The sequence below is a fragment of the Henckelia pumila genome, chromosome 2, assembly GCF_033568475.1.
Source record: "Henckelia pumila isolate YLH828 chromosome 2, ASM3356847v2, whole genome shotgun sequence".
NCBI classification, from domain to species: Eukaryota; Viridiplantae; Streptophyta; class Magnoliopsida; order Lamiales; family Gesneriaceae; genus Henckelia; species Henckelia pumila.
In genome coordinates this window covers 112,243,242-112,263,864 of record NC_133121.1, presented here as the reverse complement: position 1 = coordinate 112,263,864, position 20,623 = coordinate 112,243,242, and the positions used below count along the sequence as shown (strand labels likewise).

At 36.4% G+C, this 20,623-nt stretch overlaps 3 protein-coding genes and 2 non-coding genes across 8 annotated transcripts; all 5 read left to right on the top strand.

Moving 5' to 3' along the window:
- The first annotated feature begins 223 nt into the window (after window positions 1-223).
- On the top strand, window positions 224-5,055 carry LOC140882967 (uncharacterized). Of its 3 annotated transcripts, none has more exons than XM_073289239.1 (4): window positions 224-422; window positions 1,203-1,417; window positions 3,260-3,622; window positions 4,283-5,055. In XM_073289239.1, the coding sequence occupies exons 1-4, from the start codon at window positions 385-387 to the stop codon at window positions 4,999-5,001; spliced, it is 1,335 nt and encodes a 444-aa protein (XP_073145340.1). In that variant the 5' UTR covers window positions 224-384; the 3' UTR covers window positions 5,002-5,055. The 3 variants fall into 3 exon arrangements, with proteins under 3 accessions (XP_073145340.1, XP_073145339.1, XP_073145341.1); XM_073289238.1 differs by having other exon boundaries at window positions 1,182-1,417; XM_073289240.1 differs by lacking the exon at window positions 1,203-1,417.
- A 948-nt stretch (window positions 5,056-6,003) lies between these two features.
- On the top strand, window positions 6,004-12,496 carry LOC140882965 (eukaryotic translation initiation factor-like). 2 transcript variants are annotated; one of them, XM_073289237.1, is made up of 9 exons: window positions 6,004-6,395; window positions 7,984-8,055; window positions 8,597-8,692; window positions 8,904-9,125; window positions 9,422-9,513; window positions 9,883-9,970; window positions 10,110-10,454; window positions 10,726-10,968; window positions 11,054-12,496. In XM_073289237.1, exons 1-9 carry the CDS (start codon window positions 6,237-6,239, stop codon window positions 12,110-12,112), a joined length of 2,376 nt encoding a protein of 791 aa, XP_073145338.1. In that variant the 5' UTR covers window positions 6,004-6,236; the 3' UTR covers window positions 12,113-12,496. The 2 variants fall into 2 exon arrangements, with proteins under 2 accessions (XP_073145338.1, XP_073145337.1); XM_073289236.1 differs by having other exon boundaries at window positions 6,005-6,395; window positions 10,110-10,460.
- On the top strand, window positions 7,064-7,170 carry LOC140885573 (small nucleolar RNA snoR103). The gene has a single exon (XR_012151017.1). It is a non-coding gene; the product is annotated as a small nucleolar RNA snoR103 (small nucleolar RNA).
- Window positions 7,492-7,598, top strand: LOC140885572 (small nucleolar RNA snoR103). Its single transcript, XR_012151016.1, has one exon. It is a non-coding gene; the product is annotated as a small nucleolar RNA snoR103 (small nucleolar RNA).
- A 480-nt stretch (window positions 12,497-12,976) lies between the features above and the next one.
- LOC140884957 (protein MULTIPOLAR SPINDLE 1) lies at window positions 12,977-17,749 on the top strand. The gene is made up of 10 exons (XM_073291867.1): window positions 12,977-13,154; window positions 13,247-13,304; window positions 13,560-13,715; window positions 13,893-13,955; window positions 14,310-14,395; window positions 14,520-14,574; window positions 15,361-15,474; window positions 16,525-16,717; window positions 17,338-17,408; window positions 17,554-17,749. The coding sequence occupies exons 1-10, from the start codon at window positions 12,984-12,986 to the stop codon at window positions 17,739-17,741; spliced, it is 1,155 nt and encodes a 384-aa protein (XP_073147968.1). The 5' UTR covers window positions 12,977-12,983; the 3' UTR covers window positions 17,742-17,749.
- Window positions 17,750-20,623: the final 2,874 nt, after the last annotated feature.

Genomic DNA, 20,623 nt, shown 5'->3' with positions numbered 1-20,623 from the left:
CCATAAATAAGGGTTTTTCTCTCTCTTTATCGGCTCGCCTTACGTATAAATACACTCTTCTTCCCCACGTTCGCAATTCGTCTCCTCCTCTTGTAGAGAGAGGAAACATAAATTTCTCTCCTTTTCTCTCCAATTTTTTTTCCTTATCTCCGATTTTGTCTATATTCAGGATAACTAGGAAGAGTTTTCTATATATATATATATATATATATATATATATATATATATATATATTATATAGATCGATTTTCGATTTGCGAGTTATGCAGGCTGATCAGACTGTTTTGAGCTTGAGACCAGGTGGTGGCACACGCGGCAGAGTATTTGTCTCGCGCTTCGATTCATCGACGGCACCGAGTTCTGATCTCCCGCTGCTGCGTCCGCATGGTGGTACCGCTGCATCTTCACTCTCTTCTTCCAAGGTTGGATTTTGGTTCGATTCTTTTTTAGATCTACGTTTTCTACTTGTCATGGATGTTTCTTTTTGAAAATATTATTTATTTGTCCTCTTGTCTGGATTGTTTGGACTGGGGGAGTATTGATTTGTTTATCATGTTTTGTATTACTCGTGCAATGTATATGCAGAGCAATTTTGAAGTCTAATATGAGTTATTTGTCATTCTTATGTGAAATTCATGAAGCGGGTTATGGAAGGTGAATAAATCGATTCACTTGGTATTATGTCTTTATTGCATGTCATTTTTGGATCTGTGTTGTGTATTTTGTTTCGAAAATGTGCATCGATGCATGTGGTTTTGGACAAGTATATATATATAGAATCTAAGTGTAACTAAAAACTAAATATGTCATGAAGTTGTTGATCTATTATAAAAATATTTCATAAATATCGATCCATTTGAAGCCAAAGTTATATATATATATATATATATATATATATATATAAATTATTTCTAAAAAGTGTTGTTTGACATAGAGATGTTCATTATTCGGATATTACCGAAAAATTGATCGAAATTAAAATTTCAGTTCATTTGGATCTGTTTTTTGGTTTTGGGTATAAATTTTCAGTTTTTGATTTTCCGGTCTGATTTTGTTTCTTATATATATATATATTATATACATAAAAAAAGGCGAAATAAGAACAGACCGTAATTTATGTTATATTACAGTTTAGTCCTGAGTTAGTAGGTCTTTCCATTTGTAATGATTTTCTCACGCAGCGTTACTTCATGCTGGCCTAGCTCACTCTCACCAAATACGCCGACCGTGGACCGCCGTAGCTTTCAACACAAAACCCACCAAATACGCCGACCGTGGACCGCCGTAGCTTTCAACACAAAACCCACCGACCGCCAATCTTTCCCCCTCCTCGAACTCGCTCACGCCACTGCTGTTTGGCTTCTCGTCTCCTCACTGCCATACCAAATTACAAACCAATTTCCAGCACTGTCCATAGGTTTGTACTTTGTTACTTCAAATTTCACTTAATGACTGCTTAATATTATTCTATTATGATTTATGTTTGCAAATAATTATTTTTCATTGTCATGATTGTCTAGATTAGCAATCGTTATTAGATATTTAGATCAAGATGAGATTAATTTGCTTCTGTGACTTACAAAATTTATGTGACTAAGAACACATTTAAACTTTAATTTGCAGATAATTGTTGCAAATTTCTCCCATCCGATTTGTTTGACACTACTCGAGATTATAACAAATGATGTCTGATAAGAGGATGATGAATAATTAAAAAATGATCATAACAAAAGCATGTATTATATTATTGTAGTATTAGAGCGAAATATTGGAGAAAATAAAAACCAAGAAACTTTATGTATATATCCTTGACGCTTGACTACTAGCTTTTTGAAATGAAACGGATTTTACTGAATTTGTGGAAGAGTAGTGACATTTAGTTTACATTCTAATGGTGAAAATTTGTTTAAAAGAGTATTAATAATTTTTTTGCGAAACTAAAATTTCACAACAGGGTTAAAAAAACCAAGAAAGGAAAGATATTATCTGCTCTTGCAGATTCCTTACAGTTGACATTAAATATCACATGCAATTGTTCTTGAGAAATACAGAGTGCTGGAAGAAACAAAAAAGAAAAAAGAAGGGAAACTAGAAAAATTTAATGACCAAATTTGATTATTTGTTTGATTCTCCATTTTCTCCCAATTTTGTGTCTTCGAAGTAAAGCAAGGTTTTTTTTTGTTTATTCTATTCATTTTCTTTACTGAATTTTTCATTTGTTCTTATATATATTTTGTTAATTGCATTCATAGTTTTGATGAAAACATTTTGGCATACTAAATACTAATGTTCAAACAAAGCTCAAGTTGCTCAAGTATTCCATTCAAAATTTTGAAGATGGCACCAAACAAAGTACAACTTACAAGCATCATGAATATGTCGATTGAGAATCTATGTACTGTTTTGTTTTTTTGAAAATATAATGAGACTGAGGTTGGATGTTTGTGAGTTTGTTCTTGTATTGTTTGTTATTTTTTTGTTTCTTCACTATTTGACTATAACTTTTCATTGTGTTTGGGTATTTAAATTGCATGTTGGATGAAATTTATGTTTTTTTTTGTCGTGTTTGTATCATTAATGATCAAACCGAACAGTATAAATCAGTACATTATAGTACAAAACCCTTTGGATTACATTGTTCATAAACAAAAAGCCGTAAAACCGAACCAAAATTGAACAAATTAAATCGAACCGACTGATGAACACTCCTAACCTCATATAGTAATATTAAATTTATTTGTATCGGGCTCACACTCAAGTTTCAGCTTCGGGCAACTTAGAATAACATTTTTACCTTCGTTTTTCCATGTCGTGCAATCGAAGGAAGCAAGTAATAGTTAATTTAATTAAGTTTGTTTTTTGTTTTTTGTTTTTTGTTTTTTGATTACTCATTTGTGAGAAAAAACTTGTTCTTGTCGTTTGTCAAACAAATTGCAAAAGGCTATTTTTTTCGAAAAACATTTGGCAATTTAATTTTTTCAGCTTGTCTGTTTTAATAAGAAAAATCTGTTGGTGGGAAAAAAAAAGTTTGGTTGGTTCGGTTTTGCTAATTTTGGTTTTGTCCGTTTGCTCATCGCCAACTGACATAAGTTGTTCATGATGGAAGAAATTGTGGTCAAAACTGTGTTTGAGGTTTGTGTGATAGATGCTTATTGCTTCCTGCGATGCCGTTTATTTTGATGGCATGTTCAATAAAATGGCTGAATGATCAGAGTATGCAATATTTTCGGGTTTATCAAATTGTTTCTACACGTGTTAGGTACATATATGGAAATCGGGCATTGCTTCTTAGATGGAAATGCAGATGCCGTAGAGTTCTGTCCCCACGAGTCATTCTACAACGTGCTTGCGGCTTCAACTTATGTTCTTCAAGAGGGCGATCAGCCTAGTCGATCAGGTTCTGTAACACTTTTTGACATTGATGCCGATGCCGATGCCAATGCCAATGCCGGGAAGCTTCAGTTGATTCAGAGATTGGAAACTTCAGGAATCTTTGATATGAAGTGGAGTCTAGGAGCCGGGGAAGGTCTGGGGCCCCCTTTGCTTGCTCAAGCAGATGCTGATGGCTGGCTTAAGATATGTGGTTTGCATGACTGTGATTCAAATGGCTCGGAAATGCGCGGTATACAGTTGCTTCAGTTTATTTACTTGACATGATTTCTTCTACATTTGTCGTTATCAACTTGCATGCCGATTGTACAGTTTCATTGTTGTGTTGCATAAAGTTTCGTAACTGGTTGAAAGATTACATGATGTATAACTGGTGGAAGTGGTTTCGCATTTTGTGGAACTCACATTTGAATTATTTTGTCTTGTTAAAGTATCAATTCTTTTGAACTATCTATTGATTTTCAGTTTTCACCACTTGGGTTTTTTTCGTGGGTAGGATCAAGATTTCAGTTTTATTTTAGTTCACGATTGTCACATGCACAAAGCACTCTGAAGAAGTGTCAGTTGTTAGCTTGGATGCCAAGACATCACACTGCCACTGATTATAGTTAGACATGGCAACACCGCCATGTTAGTATACGGGAGTAATTATGTGAAGTGACTCATAGAAATTTACAACCATAATGCAAGTTCAGATTCATTATCAGAAAGCACTTATTTGCTTCAAAGATCCCACGTTTTATTGAGATCTAAACATTGTAAAATTGTCCCACTTAAAAAAAATGGACGAGGTTTATTATTGTGAAGGAAGTAAAAACTGAGGCAAAAATTAGTGTACTTTCATTTTATTCAGGTTCGTATGCCTAATTCGGATATATCTTGTTTGGTACAGGGATTCATTTGAAAGAAATGTGTGGCAAATACATCAGTTCTTCCATGTGTCTGTGCGTTGACTGGAATCCCTCTGCAACATCCATGGTTGTTGGCCTTTCGAATGGGTCGGTCTCTATAATCTCCCTAGAGGACTCTGAATTTGACATCTTACACGAATGGAAAGCTCATGAATTTGAACTGTGGGCCGCTTCTTTTGATGTCCACCAACCAATGTTGGTGTACACAGGTTCAGATGACTGCACGTTTAGCTGTTGGGATTTAAGAAATGACCCTTCAAAATTAGTTTTCCGGAACACGAAAGTTCACAAAATGGGTATTTGTTGTATCGCGAAAAGCCCTACTGACTCTAATATTTTGCTTACCGGTAGTTATGATGAACAACTTAGGATATGGGATGTCAGATCAACATCGAAACCGGTAAGCGATTCTTCGATAGGCCTAGGCGGAGGAGTCTGGAGAATCAAGCACCACCCTTCTATTTCTGGCCTGGTTTTGGCGGCATGTATGCACAATGGATTTGCTATTTTGAAAATTAAAGACGATCAAGCCCAAGTGGTTGAGACTTGTGACAAGCACGGTTCTCTTGCTTATGGAGCAGATTGGCAAAGAGGTGATTCATTTGTTGATGGGAAAAGGAGGAGTTCAGCAGTTGCAACTTGCTCGTTTTATGATCGACTCGTTCGTGTATGGACACCAAAAGTTCATATGTTTGTATGATTCAAACTTCCTATATCTATTCATTGTGTGTACACCAATCACACTTAACTCCTACATGCCCTGTTAGTGTAATTCTAGCAGTACCATTTTCTAGCAATTGCTTTACTTGTGAAGGATTTTCTCGCACTTGGCTCAATAGATGAGTACTTCGTTTCTTCACATGGGATAAGAACATGAGTTTAAACTTTAAAACTGGTTTGGACTAAAACAAGTGTATAAAAAAAAAACCATTTCACAACATAGAAAAGTATCTTTGGTCAAATTAAATGGCATTTAATTCTTGACGTTATATACAACATATGAAGAACAATGGCATGTCCAATAGCTATCAATTTCTTGAATTTAATGATGACTTGAAATTTAAGTCATCTTAATGTGCTTGGATTATAGGATTTATTTGAAAAAAATGGCAAATAAATTTAATTAAAATAACAAAATATGAACATCTATGATATCTACGACATTTATGATAAAATTTGGCTAAAGGATAAAATGCTACACAAACATGCAATTATAATTCATTAAAAATTTGGGAATGCAGATTTAAATATTGGATTCCAAGTTCACTTTTATTTTTCCCCAAGTTATTACCATTATTCTTTTTTAAAAAAATCAAAATTTCAAATCCTATCAGGTATTTCACTATAAAAAGTACGTATATTTAATTTTAAATTAAAATATAACCTGCATTATAATGATGTCAATTGGCAATGAATCGGTGGAAAGAATTGGGACATTAATATAAATGGCAACTCTTATCATGGGCCAAAATTTTCCTAATCGAAGATAAAATTAGCATTGTAGACCAAAGTTTTTGTATAATTCAATTTGAGGCCCAAGTAGTGTCCTTATAGAAACATAAGTTCCCACAAATAGAAGTCCAAACCTATTTATAATTGAATTGATTGTCCTATAAAAACATATGTTCTCACAACCCCCCCCAAATTTTAGCTTGATCACTCTTCACCCCCATAAATAAGGGTTCTTCTCTCTCTTTATCGGCTCGCCTTACATATAAATACACTCTTCTTCCCCACGTTCGCAATTCGTCTCCTCCTCTTGTAGAGAGAGGAAACATAAATTTCTCTCCTTTTCTCTCCAATTTTTTTCCTTATCTCTGATTTTGTCTATATTCAGGATAATTAGGAAGAGTTTTCTATATATATTTTTATATATATAGATCGATTTTTGAGTTTGTGGTTGATTGGACGGCGAAGATTTTCGATTTGCGAGTTATGCAGGCTGATCAGACTGTTTTGAGCTTGAGACCAGGTGGTGGCACACGCGGCAGAGTATTTGTCTCGCGCTTCGATTCATCGACGGCACCGAGTTCTGATCTCCCGCTGCTGCGTCCGCATGGTGGTACCGCTGCATCTTCACTCTCTTCTTCCAAGGTTGGATTTTGGTTCGATTCTTTTTTAGATCTACGTTTTCTACTTGTCATGGATGTTTCTTTTTGAAAATATTATTTATTTGTCCTCTTGTCTGGATTGTTTGGACTGGGGGAGTATTGATTTGTTTATCATGTTTTGTATTACTCGTGCAATGTATATGCAGAGCAATTTTGAAGTCTAATATGAGTTATTTGTCATTCTTATGTGAAATTCATGAAGCGGGTTATTGAAGGTGAATAAATCGATTCACTTGGTATTATGTCTTTATATGCATGTCATTTTTGGCTCTGTGTTGTGTGTTTTGTATCGAAAATGTGCATCGATGCATGTGATTTCGGACAAGTATATATATAGAATCTAAGTGTAACTAAAAACTAAATATGTCATGAAGTTGTTGATCTATTATGATCTCGAATATATGCTAATTCTGATAGTTTGAGCTGAACTTTTCCAGAAGTGTTATCGGGGAAAGAAGTATGCTGTATGTAATTGGCCAGTGTTTGTGTGTAGCCTTTCTCTTTTTTTGACTCATAGATATTTGTGCAAAGATCCTGAAACTGCCTTTTGACAAAATCAAGATCTGTACATTCATCTTGTTGCATCCCAGTATAAAGGCGGGGTTCTTAATTTGAGTCCGTTGATGTGGACGTCCTAATTCTTGGCAGCGCACATAAGTTGTGCAGTTGCTGTAAATATGGACGGAAAGCAAATTATGTAGGATTTAGGTGGGCATCCAGTTAGCATCAGGATGTCTATAAAGAACCTGCATATAATTGGCATCATACCATACTTTTCTTCAAGCACTGTAGAAGAACATTTCTAGATCAGCTCGGGGTCTACCTGCGCTGGGAAACACTTATTGTTTGTATATATTCCTTAGTTGTGGAAAAGAACTGCCGATTGCATGATAATATGAATACTGTATTGACAAGATATCCAGCCTTTTGTTTGGCGTCGCATAGATATTTGAGCAAAGATCCTAAAACTGCCTTTTGACAAAATCAAGATCTGTACATTCATCTTATTGCATCCAAGTATAAAGGCAGGGTTCTTAATTTGAGTCCGTTGATGTGGACGTCCTAATTCTTGGCAGCGCGCATAAGTTGTGCAGTTGCTGTAAATATGGACGGAAAGCAAATTATGTAGGATTTAGGTGGGCATTCAGTTAGCATCAGGATGTCTATAAAGAACCTGCATATAATTGGCATCACACCATGCTTTCCTTCAAGCACTGTAGAAGAACATTTCTAGATCAGCTAGGGGTCTACCTGCGCTGGGAAACACTTATTGTTTGTATAGAATTCCTTAGTTGTGGAAAAGAACTGCTGATTGCATGATAATATGAATACTGTATTGACAAGATATCCAGCCTTTTGTTTGGCGTTTCGTAATCTATGATGATTATAATTTGTATCGTATCGCCTTTTAATATTTGTGAAATGACTTTTTGAGCAAATCTCTGCCTAAATTCAAAGATTTGAATGATTCCAGTGAAATCTGATTTTAATTTAAATCAGTAATCCATTTTTAAAGCTGTTTTTTTGCTTGCTTTTGTGCTATCAACCACTAATTTTTTAATCGGTGATAGACCGGCGAGTCTCAATTTGAAGGCCGTGAGCGTATCCGCTACACCAGAGACCAGCTGTTGCAGCTAAGGGAGGTAATCTGCTTATCTTTTCTAGTGATTTTTTGTCATATTTTCTTGCGTCTTTAGATTTTTGTGCCTTGTTCTTTTATTGACAAAAAAATCTATTAATTTGTTGTTTTATATGTAAATATTTTGGTTTGCTCACTATTTTTTTAATAGTTTCATAACCCTTTAGTGGGTTAGTTCATGTTTTTTGATTTATTTAGCGAAATATATATGATTTCTTAGCTCAGTCTACAGATGCTTTGTTATATGGTAAATTTACTCGACAACATGATGTATTGACAATTATCCATTAATCGACGATTTTTAGTTAATAGTACTTAGATGGCCCTTATGCGATTAATTTATAGAGGTTACGCTGTAATTTTATTATATTTTTTAACTTTTGAGTTATCACCTACTTTACTGATTTGAAACCAGCTAGTTCAAATTGTCCGCCCTTGTCATGTGCATTGCGTTAAAGTCATCCGACCTTTTGAATTCTCTCTCATACTTTCCTGGCTGTTGGCTGACACAGTCAATTTTCCATGACTTGATTACCTTCACGTAGGTGGTCGACATCCCAGCAGATATTTTGAGAGTCAAACAAGAGGTTGAAACCGAATTTTTCGGTACAGACCCAAGCTGGGGTCGTGGAGAAAACAATGTAAGTTCATGTCTTACCATAAACATGATAATTTATTTCTCACCTTAGTTGACTCTATACGTTCTGTTACCCTATTGGTTGGACATTAATGCATCCAGAACGGTGTACAGTTTGTTAGAGTTGATTTAGGCCATCAGTTGTTCAATATTTTGTCTTTGGGGTTTTGTCTTATTTTAATAACAATGTAACAGGAAGTACCTTCCTTTTGTAGCCTCAAAATCTGGTTCAGAGCAACTATTCTAAGCCGGACAATCGTGACTGGCGTAATCGTTCTGCACAGTTGCCTGTGCTTACAGAGGAGAGATCTCGGGAAGCAATAAGGGACAGAGAATTTGGACAGATTGACCCTAGGCTACAGGATGTAAACCAATACAGTAAGCAAGAGCAGCTGAGTACGCAGTTTGGAACATTGCAAAATTCTTCCAACCAAGGGGTAATCCATTTCTGTTTTGTTTTGGTTTTTTCCTGCATTATATATCTGTTTTGAGAACCTATTTCAATCGTGATAGGCTATTCTTTCACAGTTCACGTGTGTTAAGGTTCAAGGAGCATGCGAGTGTAAAATCCAATCGGCAACCTAATATTATGATTGCCATAGCTATCTAGCCTTATAAGAGTTTCAAACTTGTGCATATTTGGTGATTTGCCATTGTTTATAATAGCTTGTGGTTATTGACTTATCATCATGTTGTTTTTGCTGCTAATTTTGTTGTTGTTGTTGGGTAACAGGTTACACCTACTTTAATTAAGGCTGAGGTACCTTGGTCTGTTCAAAGAGGGAATCTTTCTGAAAAGGACCGTGTTTTGAAAACAGTGAAGGGGTACTACAGTTCACTTCCGCTAAATTTTGATTCACACAAAGTGACTATATTTGAGTATTATATTAGCTTTTTTATTTTTATCTGGGAGGCTTGTGCTGGTTTTAGTTCTTCACGTCCTTAACATTTACTGTTATGTTTACTGTCATGTGTGCATCACTCGTCATTATTGTATTTGGGGTTTCTAATTCCTGCAACCGCCACTGGCATTATATTATGTTCACACGGTGAAAGTGGCAGAAATTTCGTGATTTGTTGGTGACTGGATAGTTGCACCGGTGATATCTTTCTGCACTGGAGTTCAAATATAGAGTACTCTTAAGACACCTTGTACTTCAAAACTGGCTGCTGAATGTCATGAGTTTCTTGCAGCATACTGAACAAGTTGACGCCTGAGAAGTTCGATGTTCTGAAGGGCCAATTGATTGATTCTGGGATTACAACAGCTGATATTTTGAAGGTACACGATGTTGCAAATTTAATATAGAAAGTAGGTTTTATAAAAATATTCTAGTTTTCTTGGTACAAATGCTCTAATCCCTATCTCAAATTTTATTCATTTTCACACTTTTGAGCCTATATTCTTTTTTCTACTGCAGGGAGTTATCTCCTTGATATTTGACAAGGCTGTGCTGGAGCCCACATTTTGCCCTATGTATGCATTGTTGTGCTCGGATCTGAATGAAAAGCTTCCTCCATTTCCATCAGATGAGCCTGGTGGTAGAGAAATCACATTTAAGCGAGTTCTCTTGAATATCTGCCAGGAGGCATTTGAAGGTGCTGACAAATTAAGGGAAGAACTCCAGCAAATGACTGCTCCTGAACAGGAGTCAGAGCGAAGAGATAAAGAAAGGTTAATCAAACTTCGAACCCTTGGAAACATTCGTCTAATTGGTGAACTTTTAAAGCAGAAGATGATCCCTGAGAAGATTGTTCATCATATTGTTCTGGTCCTCTTTCTCTCTCTCTCTCTCTCTCTCTCTCTCTCTGTGTGTGTGTGTGTGTGTGTGAACCACAACCCCCCACCCCCGTTTTTTCTGTGTCTATGCATCACCTCATATCTTTATATATGTTTCCATGATTTTCCATTAATTTTTACCTATTTATCTATGTTATTGTATATCATCTCTTTTACCTCTTTATTTCTTCTGTGCTTCAATGTATTTGTATTTTATCATCAACTACTTGGTCTGATAGCTTTGGGATTTTTCACAGGAACTCTTGGGATCTGATACCAAGAGTTGTCCAGAAGAGGAGAATGTTGAGGCCATATGTCAGTTCTTCAACACCATTGGTAAACAGCTTGATGAAAACCCAAAATCGAAGCGTATCAGTGACATGTATTTCAATCGCTTGAAGGAACTGTCAACAAATCCTCAATTGGCTGCAAGAATGAGGTTTATGGTTCGTAATGTGCTGGATCTGCGGGCTAATAATTGGGTTCCAAGGCGGGAAGAGGTAACCCATTATCTTATTTTTACTATTCTCCATGTGTTTTTTTCTCTGAAATGTTGTTATCCTGTTTTCTTTTCTGACTCGTTAGGTCAAAGCCAAAACCATCACGGAGATCCATACAGAAGCTGAGAAGAATTTGGGGCTACGACCAGGTGCTACTGCTAGCATCAGAAATAGTCGGGCGATTGCTTCTGGCGCTCAAGGGAATATCAGTCCCAGTGGCTTCCCCATGAACCTGCCTGGTTCAGGTGGTATGATGCCTGGCATGCCTGGAACAAGGAAAATGCCTGGAATGCCTGTCATGGATAATGACAATTGGGAAGTTCCGAGATCTCGATCTATGCCAAGAGGTGATGGTTCGAACATTCAGAATGCTGGTCGTGTTCAACCGCCACTGATAGGTAAATCGCCTTCGCTTAACCAGCGGTTTCTACATCAAGGTAGTGGTGGTTTAATGAGTGGCAGAACAAGTGCCCTCTTGCAAGGTAGCGGTAGTGCACTTCCTCGGGCAGCCAACTACAGTGGATATTCTACGGAATCAGCATCTCAAGTGCCTACCACATATGGCCAGGCTCAGGTTCCAAAGGCAACTACTGTTCCAGTTACTGACAAGCCATTGGCCCCGGTTACAAAGTTGAATCTAGGTGAGCTTAAGAGGAAAATAACCTCTATTCTAGAGGAATATTTTAGCATCAAACTTTTGGATGAAGCCTTGCAATGTGTGGAGGAATTGCAGTCACCTTCATATCATTCTGAGGTAGTCAAAGAGGCCGTCTCCCAAGGTTTGGAGAAAAGCCAACCTTGTGTTGAACTCGTCTCAAAATTCTTGGAACACTTGCTGGCAAAGAAGGTTATCAACGAGACCGATATTGCTACTGGATGTCTTGCATATGCAGCGCTACTGGATGACCTCGCAATTGATTTACCCAAAGCCCCGGCTAATTTTGGTGAAATTATTGGGAAACTAATTATAGCCGGAGGATTGGACTTCGAATTGCTGAAAGAGATTCTTTCAAAAGTTGGTGATGATTTTTTTCAAAAAGCCATATTTGCAGCTACAATAAAGGTTGTTAGCTCCGACCAGACTGGTACGAAGATAATGGATTCTCAGGCACCTGCTATTGCTGCGTGTGAGAGCCTATTTTAGTGCTCACTCGTTCTGCAGGAGTAATTTGTAACCTCGTAAAACGAATGTGCTCATTTTTCTCCTCCATTGCTGCGGTTTTTGGTCTGAATTATGCCATGCTATCCGTGTCAACAATGTCACTTCTTGACAAGTTGGTGTTGAGCCATGGAGAATGAGGTGATGGGTGATGGATGGGCTGTGTACTTTTATTCAGGTCATAGTAGTGTGTGTTCATTAGTGGGGAAAGACTTGGAATATGAGAGAGATTTTGGTTCACTCGAGTTGTTTTGTATTTCATTAGTTTTTGATTTAATTATTATTTTTGACTTTTTATATTTCGGTAAATCGGGATAATAATTCGACTTTGCACCATTGACATTTTTTTATGCACGAGTTTATATTTCATGATCAAGTATCCATTGTGTTTTTATCATCTTTAAAATGAACACATGACAACATGGTATTCGTTCATCAGAAGAGATTGAATAATTTATGTTTCAATCACTTGCTAAAATGTTTAAAATTAGTATATAGATCGAATAGATTTACACATGAGAGGATCATGTACATGGATTTGACAATTTAAATTCCTAAACACAAAAACTCATGAATATGAATACGTAAGACTGTTTCATAAGTGACACGGTTATTTTCGTTTAGCCTTAAATTTTCATAAAATCAAATTACTCAACATTTATTTATAAAATCATCCTCTCAAAATTTAAGTCGCCCAATGATACAAAATCTTTGAAGCCCAAAGGGCCACCATGAATAATTATTTGGGCCATTGATGTGGCCCATTTAACATAACACATGTTCGCATATAAATATATTGGCCGCGACTTCTTCAAATTCATTCCCGCGCTGTGAACCTCTCTTCTCAATCAGGAAGATGGAGAATCCCCCGAACTGCGATTTGAATCCTCGTATGAAGCTCGCTATGGCAATCGCCATTCTCAATTCCCGGCGCCATCCTTCTTCTGTTCCTACTGCTAATAAAGTTCAGTCTCAAACTTCTTGCAGCAATGCCTCCGAATCAGACGCAATCAAATGGAAACGAAAGGTTGCCATTCTCAATTTTCGTTTTGTTTTTCGTGAATCTATCTTTTCATGTGTGGTGCGAGTGATCGCTCTTTTTTTTTTTGGAAAGTTTAGTCTAAACAGAGGAAAGTGGAAATTATGAGGCTCAAGGAAGATCTCAAACTTGCTGAAGGTTAGCTCTCTATGCGTTTTTTTTTTCTCTCTCTCTCTCTAGGAATAATCTGCGACTATGAAAATTGAGCAGCGGTCTTGTTGTTGTTTTATGACGTATACTTCTCAGATGTCTCTTAATGTACTTATGTGTTACTATTTTGAATTTTCATAAACCGAATGCTGAAACATTTGAAGGCAGAAAATAATATTATGATGAAGTTCTGAAATTTTATTTGTAATAATTTCTTAACACTCAATTGATTTCGAACATTAGATGGGATGCATCATGATGTCTTTCCGGAAAACATGATGTGCAAGTGCTATTTCTTTGATGATTTGGGGGATATTAGTCCTAAGGATACTACAAATGGAGCTGGATCTGATCAGAAGAGATTCAGTGATGTACTTCGGCGGAGATTTCTCAGACAAGGTTATTCCTCACCTATTGTTTATGTATTACATCAAATCCATCGATTTTCAACCTTTCAAATAGAACCTTGAAGTGTTTTGTCTTTATTCTTGTTTTTTAACCAGGTAGTGATTTTATTTCTTCTCACTGTTTGTTGACAGAGTTATAAAAACTGTTCGTTTTGGGTTCTAATTGCAGTGAGATTGAGTGAACGGAAGAGGAAAAAAGATGATTGCTCATCAGAGAGATCATGCATCTCAGGTGAAGCTTCATCGTAAATTTATTCAAGTACTGGAACTATGTTATCCTGTTGCTTCCAAATACAGCATGAACAATACTTGAATATCCATGTATCAGCATCAGTAAACAGGCCAAACATTTCACGTCCATAAATTTTGTGATTTAAGTTGGCTCTCAGAAATATGTTTAAATCATGTCGCCATGCATGTAAAATATCTTTGACATCTGTGCGTGTGGAAGAATTAAAAGGAAAACATGGTTATCATCTTAACACAAGTGCAAGTTGGTTGATGTTTTTCTTCTTTGACACTGGTGAAATTTAGTTTCTTAGTTTGAGTTTATTGTGCCTTATTGCTTGCTTATCGTCCTTGGCAGATTTTTTTAGTGAAAATGAAATGGAGCTACTGAAAGCTTCAGTAGATTTTCTTGTGGAGCTTTGTGAGAATTCCTCAGTGGCCAGAGTGTGTTGCTTTATCCAATCTTCCCACCAGGGTTTCATCAAATTAAAGTCGATAAAATTTATTATTTCACTACTCATAGTTCATCACTTCGGACTTTTTATTCAGGCTTCCATATGTTTTGCAGGTAGAGGAGGGAAATTTTAAGAACTGGTCTCACCAAGCTGTTGACTTTATTCTTGGTACAATTTTTTATTAAGCATGCCAAAGCTATACTTCAAATACCACCAGTGCTGGTGAATGACCTTCCTATATTTGTCAAAAGAAAAGGGCATTCCATGTGCCAAGGATGTGAAGTGGACATGGTCAATAGTCACACCTGTTTCTTTGTGTGCATTAGGTAGTTTCTAGGGATGAGAAGGTCGCATATCAGTTTTAGAGGAGATTATCACATTCCACTTCATTTTATTTACTTATGTCTTCTTGTTTTATAAAATTAACAATCCTTGAGAAACCATAGAGAAGTTCATCATATTTTCTTCCAAATCTTGAAAATGTGATAGTTAACAGGAATGTAGAAATCCATGGTACAGTTTTCTAAGAAAGAATAATCCAATTTTCATTTTGGAACATCCACAAACTTTTCATTTTCTAGTTAGTATAAACTATCCCTGTTCAAAACCACAGTGATTTGAAGTATATTAATTTTCACCACTTTTTTTGATACTCATACTGCATTTCTGGGAAAATATCTAAATTTAATGTCTTCACTCTATTCCAACATTAACTGCCAATTCAAACCAAGCCATTAATATGTCAGTGGAAAGACTAAAGAACTATTTGTCTAGGTTAATCTGATGCCATTGCTTGCCTAGAGAGGAACAGCTTGCTCAATGGCATTTCTAACTTATGTGAGAATAGTTTTCATGGCATGTGATCTTGTAATATCATTTTTCTTCAATAGAACGGTTGAAAAATATTTGTTATTACCTGTAATTTGTCTAATGTTATTTTCTGGTTTTGTGAAGCCACACTAAAAGCTCTATCATCAAAAGGAAATATTGACGAGACTGTTGAAAGCATTGTTAGTAGCTTAATCCTGCGTTTGACACGAAGGATGTGCGATGGGTCACAAGGAGATGGTAATGGCTGATCATGTATCTGTTTGAAGTTTTTCTTGCCTTCGTTGCTATGTTGTCTCATTGTTATTATTTATGCAAATATTTTGCTTTCTTGGATTGAGTTGTGTCAATGATAACCTTTTGATTTGATTTTATTTTTTCTTTAAGTTTACTGGTGGATTTGGGTTTCAAAAACAAGTAGGCCATATGTTGGATGTATTTTCCATTGATGTTTCGAACTTTACTCAATTCTCTTTCACACAACATGTCTGGTACACGATACTTTTACATATTTACTCCGCCATGAAATATCTTGGAATGACTTGCCTGCAGACTTTTTCCTCAAAACTCCTGATGTACATACTACTTATGTTTTGTGACTTCGGCCTTATTTGATTCACTAGATAGAAAGAGTTCCAAGACCATGTCTATGCCCAAAATTACTGTATTTTATGGCAAGAGATGTGCTTTACTGCTTCTTAGTTCAAGTTATAGACTCGATGAGCTTGAAACAACATGGATCATTCTGTCTTAATTGGCAAGGGGCTGACAACTACTTGAGATACCGTTCTTCTTCAGAAGAATCCAGCTGTATGTGCCTGAAGTTAGCCAAGCTAATATATTATATGATGTCCGTGGATGCTATGACAGTCAAAGCATCTGAATCTTGAACAAGGGACAAGCAAGTTAGTTGTATTAAACAAAAGCTTCAAGTCTAAAGGCCTGTTCTAGACAAAATAGATGAAGCAAAACTCAAGAATTAAGATTTGGATGATAGGGACATCCATCCATCTTTAATCTCAGAAAATTTAGAAGGATTTGTAGGAATAGTATTTCAAGATCTACTTTAATTAATCAGGATGCTTTAATCTGCAGTTATTTAACATTGGCCAACCTCGGGTAGTAACATAATGAACTAGGCTTTGGCTTCTGAGCATGCCTTTGATGCTGTGTATTCCTAAAAGAAATTAAAAAGAAAGCAGTAAAGCCCAAATTTGTGTTCGTATCTTTATTAGCGAGTTAGTTCGACTTAATTTTCAGTTATAAATTGTTTTTTCTTTTCCTTTTCAGAGTCCCGTCATTGTCACAATAATATCCAGTTTTATATTCAGCATTTATTGCGTAAGCTTGGAACCAATCCTTATGTTGGCCAGCTCGTGATCCTTTCAGTTTCTCAGAGAATTTCTCTAGTTGCAGAAACTTTACTCTTCATGGATCCATTTGATCGTGCCTTCCCCAAAATGCATAATTGTATGTACACAATGTAAGTGCTAGAATTCACATTATATTTACGAGTATCCGCATAGGTAACTCGTATGGCTGCTATAGTACCAGAATCTGTTTTCCTCTATTTAGTACATGCTGTTTTTTGGCAGCAAGAAACCATGTTGTTCCATTAGAAACATTGTTATTTAAAGTGCACTAGGCACACGCCTAGTCTCAAAGCATAACGAGGTGCAACTGCTGCATCTACGCATAAGCCAATGCTTAACTTTTAGTATACCACATGCTTCAAATGATGGAATTGTATATTCAGGTGGCATGCAACATAATAGTCACTTAATATTACTTGTACACATCATTTTTGTTTTATTGTTGTATAATAGTTTGTAACTTTGTAGAGTACAGACCATATCTTAAGCAAAAAAATTTCAGAGGGCCCCAAGGTACTTGGACGATTTAGTTGCATTTGGAACTCGAACAGTAATTTCTTAGAATCAATTTCTACACTTCTTTCTCCTGGCTTTCTATACTGCAAAAGTAGAGCATTTGAATTTGATGTTTTTGTAGCTTACCATTTTTCATGACGTAGACAACTTATGGTTTTCTATTTCCCAATGAAATTTCTCATGTGTCATTATTGAAAAATTATGGCGATGACAGGATCCAGCTCATTGAGTTTTTGATTTCGGACCGCTTAATTTCCTGGTCAACCAGTCAAGAATTTGATTTAAGTAAGTGATCTCTTGAATCAATTATAATCGCAATATATGTGGATACATGGAATAACATATGAATGCATCATTTGCTACGGAACATCCGTTAGATGGTTTGAAACGATATATATTCCCAAAATGACTTAGCGTGATGTTGGTATAGGGATTTTAGAAGATTGGGTTGCATCCATTTTCCATGCCCGAAAAGCGTTGGAGCTGTTGGAGGGCAGAAATGCACTGTACATGCTATATATGGATCGGGTCGTGGGAGATTTAACCCGACAACTGGGTCAGGTTTCTTTTGTTCTTAAGCAGCTACAACCAGATATTCTTTCTAAATTGTTTGGCTGAATGCTGCGCTCGACATGTTAGGCCTTAAAATTTTCAAAATAGTATATAGAAATATCTCGTGTTTATATTTGTGTGACTAACGTATTTTGGGTCACATCAAACATCAGAGCATAATAACTTGAATTCAACGGAAAAGTTTCTTTTCAAAAAAGTTATGCCATATCAAAATTTTGGGTGAATAAATGCTAGAGAAAAATATAAAAGTTGATAATTGAATTAGTTACGATTGTATAAATGTACAAACTATATTTTCAGGAGTTGATAAAAATATATATTTTCAATTTTTTCATCAATGAATTTTGATCGATCTTATGGGGCACCAATTAGGTGTAATCATAGATAAATTTAAAATGAATAAATCATTGTTGAGGACTTGAGGTGTTGTAGTGACCCATACTAAACTTGATTAAAAATTAATAAAAAATATTAAAATAAACCAGTAAAAATTTAAATTATTTGTACAACTCAAGAGACAGAAATAAAAGAGAGATACAACCATATCAAATTCAGTGTATCAAACTTCTAATGCTAAGGGAAACTCACAACTCGAAGCTCTGGATCTCAACCCTGTCGCTAGCCATTTGCGTCGTCTAATTTTAGAAATGTTTCGTCGAATAGGATGTTCAATAATAAAATAGAAAACGTGAGCGACTACACTTAGTATGATAAGAACAAGTATACAGACTAAAATAATGCATGCAAGTGTCAGGATACTGGATATCTCTGAATATCTACTTAGTTTAAGCGCTTATGAGTATGCATTATTATCTAGGGTCAATTCCGCGGGGTACATCCACACATTCGCCCTAACATCGTAGAGTCAATCTCCGTCGTCACGGCGTCTCTCGGTGATAGATAACTAAGGAAGTATGGTTGAGCGACTCTCTAAATCATGGCTTATCTCAAAATGATTCAAGCTACGTGTACTCTGCATGCAACATAATGTATGAAAAACGGTAAAACATGTATTATGCACAGATAAATACAACATCAAAGTGGGTCAATATTCTTGCTATATGAGAGAAATTCTCAATTAAACGATGATAGTATCCTGCTAAGCCCAAAAAACTACAGATCTCTGCAACTTTTCTCGGACGTGACCAATTTAATATTGCTTATGTCTTGCTAGGGTCAACCGCCACTTTATTGTGAGAGATTACATGACCAAGGAAAACAACTCGGTTAATCCAGAAATCACACTTGATGAGCTTCACATACAAACGTTCATCTCTCAGAGTTTGCAAAACTATACGAAGTTGACAACCAGGCTCCTCCACACCGTGAGAATACACAAGAATATCATAGATGAACACCGCCACAAACTTATTCAAGAAGTCTCGAAACCTCTATTAATCAGATCCATAAAGACAGCAGGCGCATTCGTAAGACCGAAAGGCTTAACTAAAAACTCATGGTGACCATACCTCGTATGAAAAGCTGTCTTAGGGATATCCTCATCTCTAACCCGCAACTTATGATATACAGATCTTAGATAAATGTTTGAATACACGGAAGTCCTTTGAAGCCAATCAAACAAACATCTACGTGCAGTAAATGATACTTATTTTTGATGGTTACTTGATTTAATTGCATGTAATCAATGCAAAGACACATCAAATCGTTTTTCTTCTTGAGAAACAAGACTGGAGCTCCCCAAGGCGAAATACTTAGATATATATATCCTTTATTAAAAATATTTTGCAATTGCTGCTGCAACTCCCTCATCTCTAACTGTGCCAGACGATATGGTGCTCTGAAAATCGGTGTTCCTTGGTAACATATCTATCCCAAATTCTACCTCGAGAACAAGAGGTAACCCCGGAATCTCATCAGGAAATAAATGGGGAAAATCTCAGACCACTGGTATATCTTGAATATCCGAACCCTCTAGGGATGCATCAATATCGTAGATAAGGTAACCCTCTGCGCCAGACTCTAAAGCACGACATACTTTCAGAGCAGATACAATCGGCATTAGGGTCGCGCTCCCTCACAATATAAATACCATGCATCACCATCCTCAGGGCGAAACTGAATAAACCTATGATAGCAATCCACTGTAGCCTGATATGTGGATAAAAGGTCAATCTCGATGATGCAAACAAAGTCATCCATCGCCTGAACCATCAGATTAGTATAGAACTGCCGTCCCTCAAACTCCAAGGTACATTCTACTTCTAAACGTTTAGCTAGAACTTTGTGACCCATTATAATTGAAATATCGAAAAGAACATCTAAGGGTATATAAGGCAATTTATATCTCTTATCAAATCGAGTTGAAATAAAAAAAGGCGACACACCAGTATCAATCAACACATAAGTAGGCATGATACACAAAGTAAAAGTACCTGAAATCATGCACTTGCTATCCACATGAGCCTGCTCCCGATGAGTGCAAAACTTGCCCTTGAACATATGGACGCAAATTGGACAGACCAAGGGATGAAGCCTGTGGACGCTACTGCACTGTAGCCTGAGAACCAATGCGGCTAGGACAATCCTTCTTCATATGATCTAATTATCCTCAATGAAAACTATGGGGACCTCGGGTTATTATTCTCATCTTAGGCATATAATGATTAATAAACAATTAATCAGGTAATTTAATCCTCAAACCAAAAGATTTTTTTTTAAGGACACCCCGATCGATCGGTCAAATCCTACCGATCGATCGGGCAAGAAAATCCAATTCTCGGGTTTGAGAAAACTTGCCCTCGCTCGATCGGTTAAAAGTAACCGATCGATCGGCTCCAAAAACTTAGCTTTTCTGTTTCGCATTTTTAAGGCCTCGCTCGATCGGTTAATTCCTACCGATCGAGCGGCCTCTCTGCCCAGAACAATCTGCAGATTTCATTTTGCTGTCAAGGCATGCACATCCCATC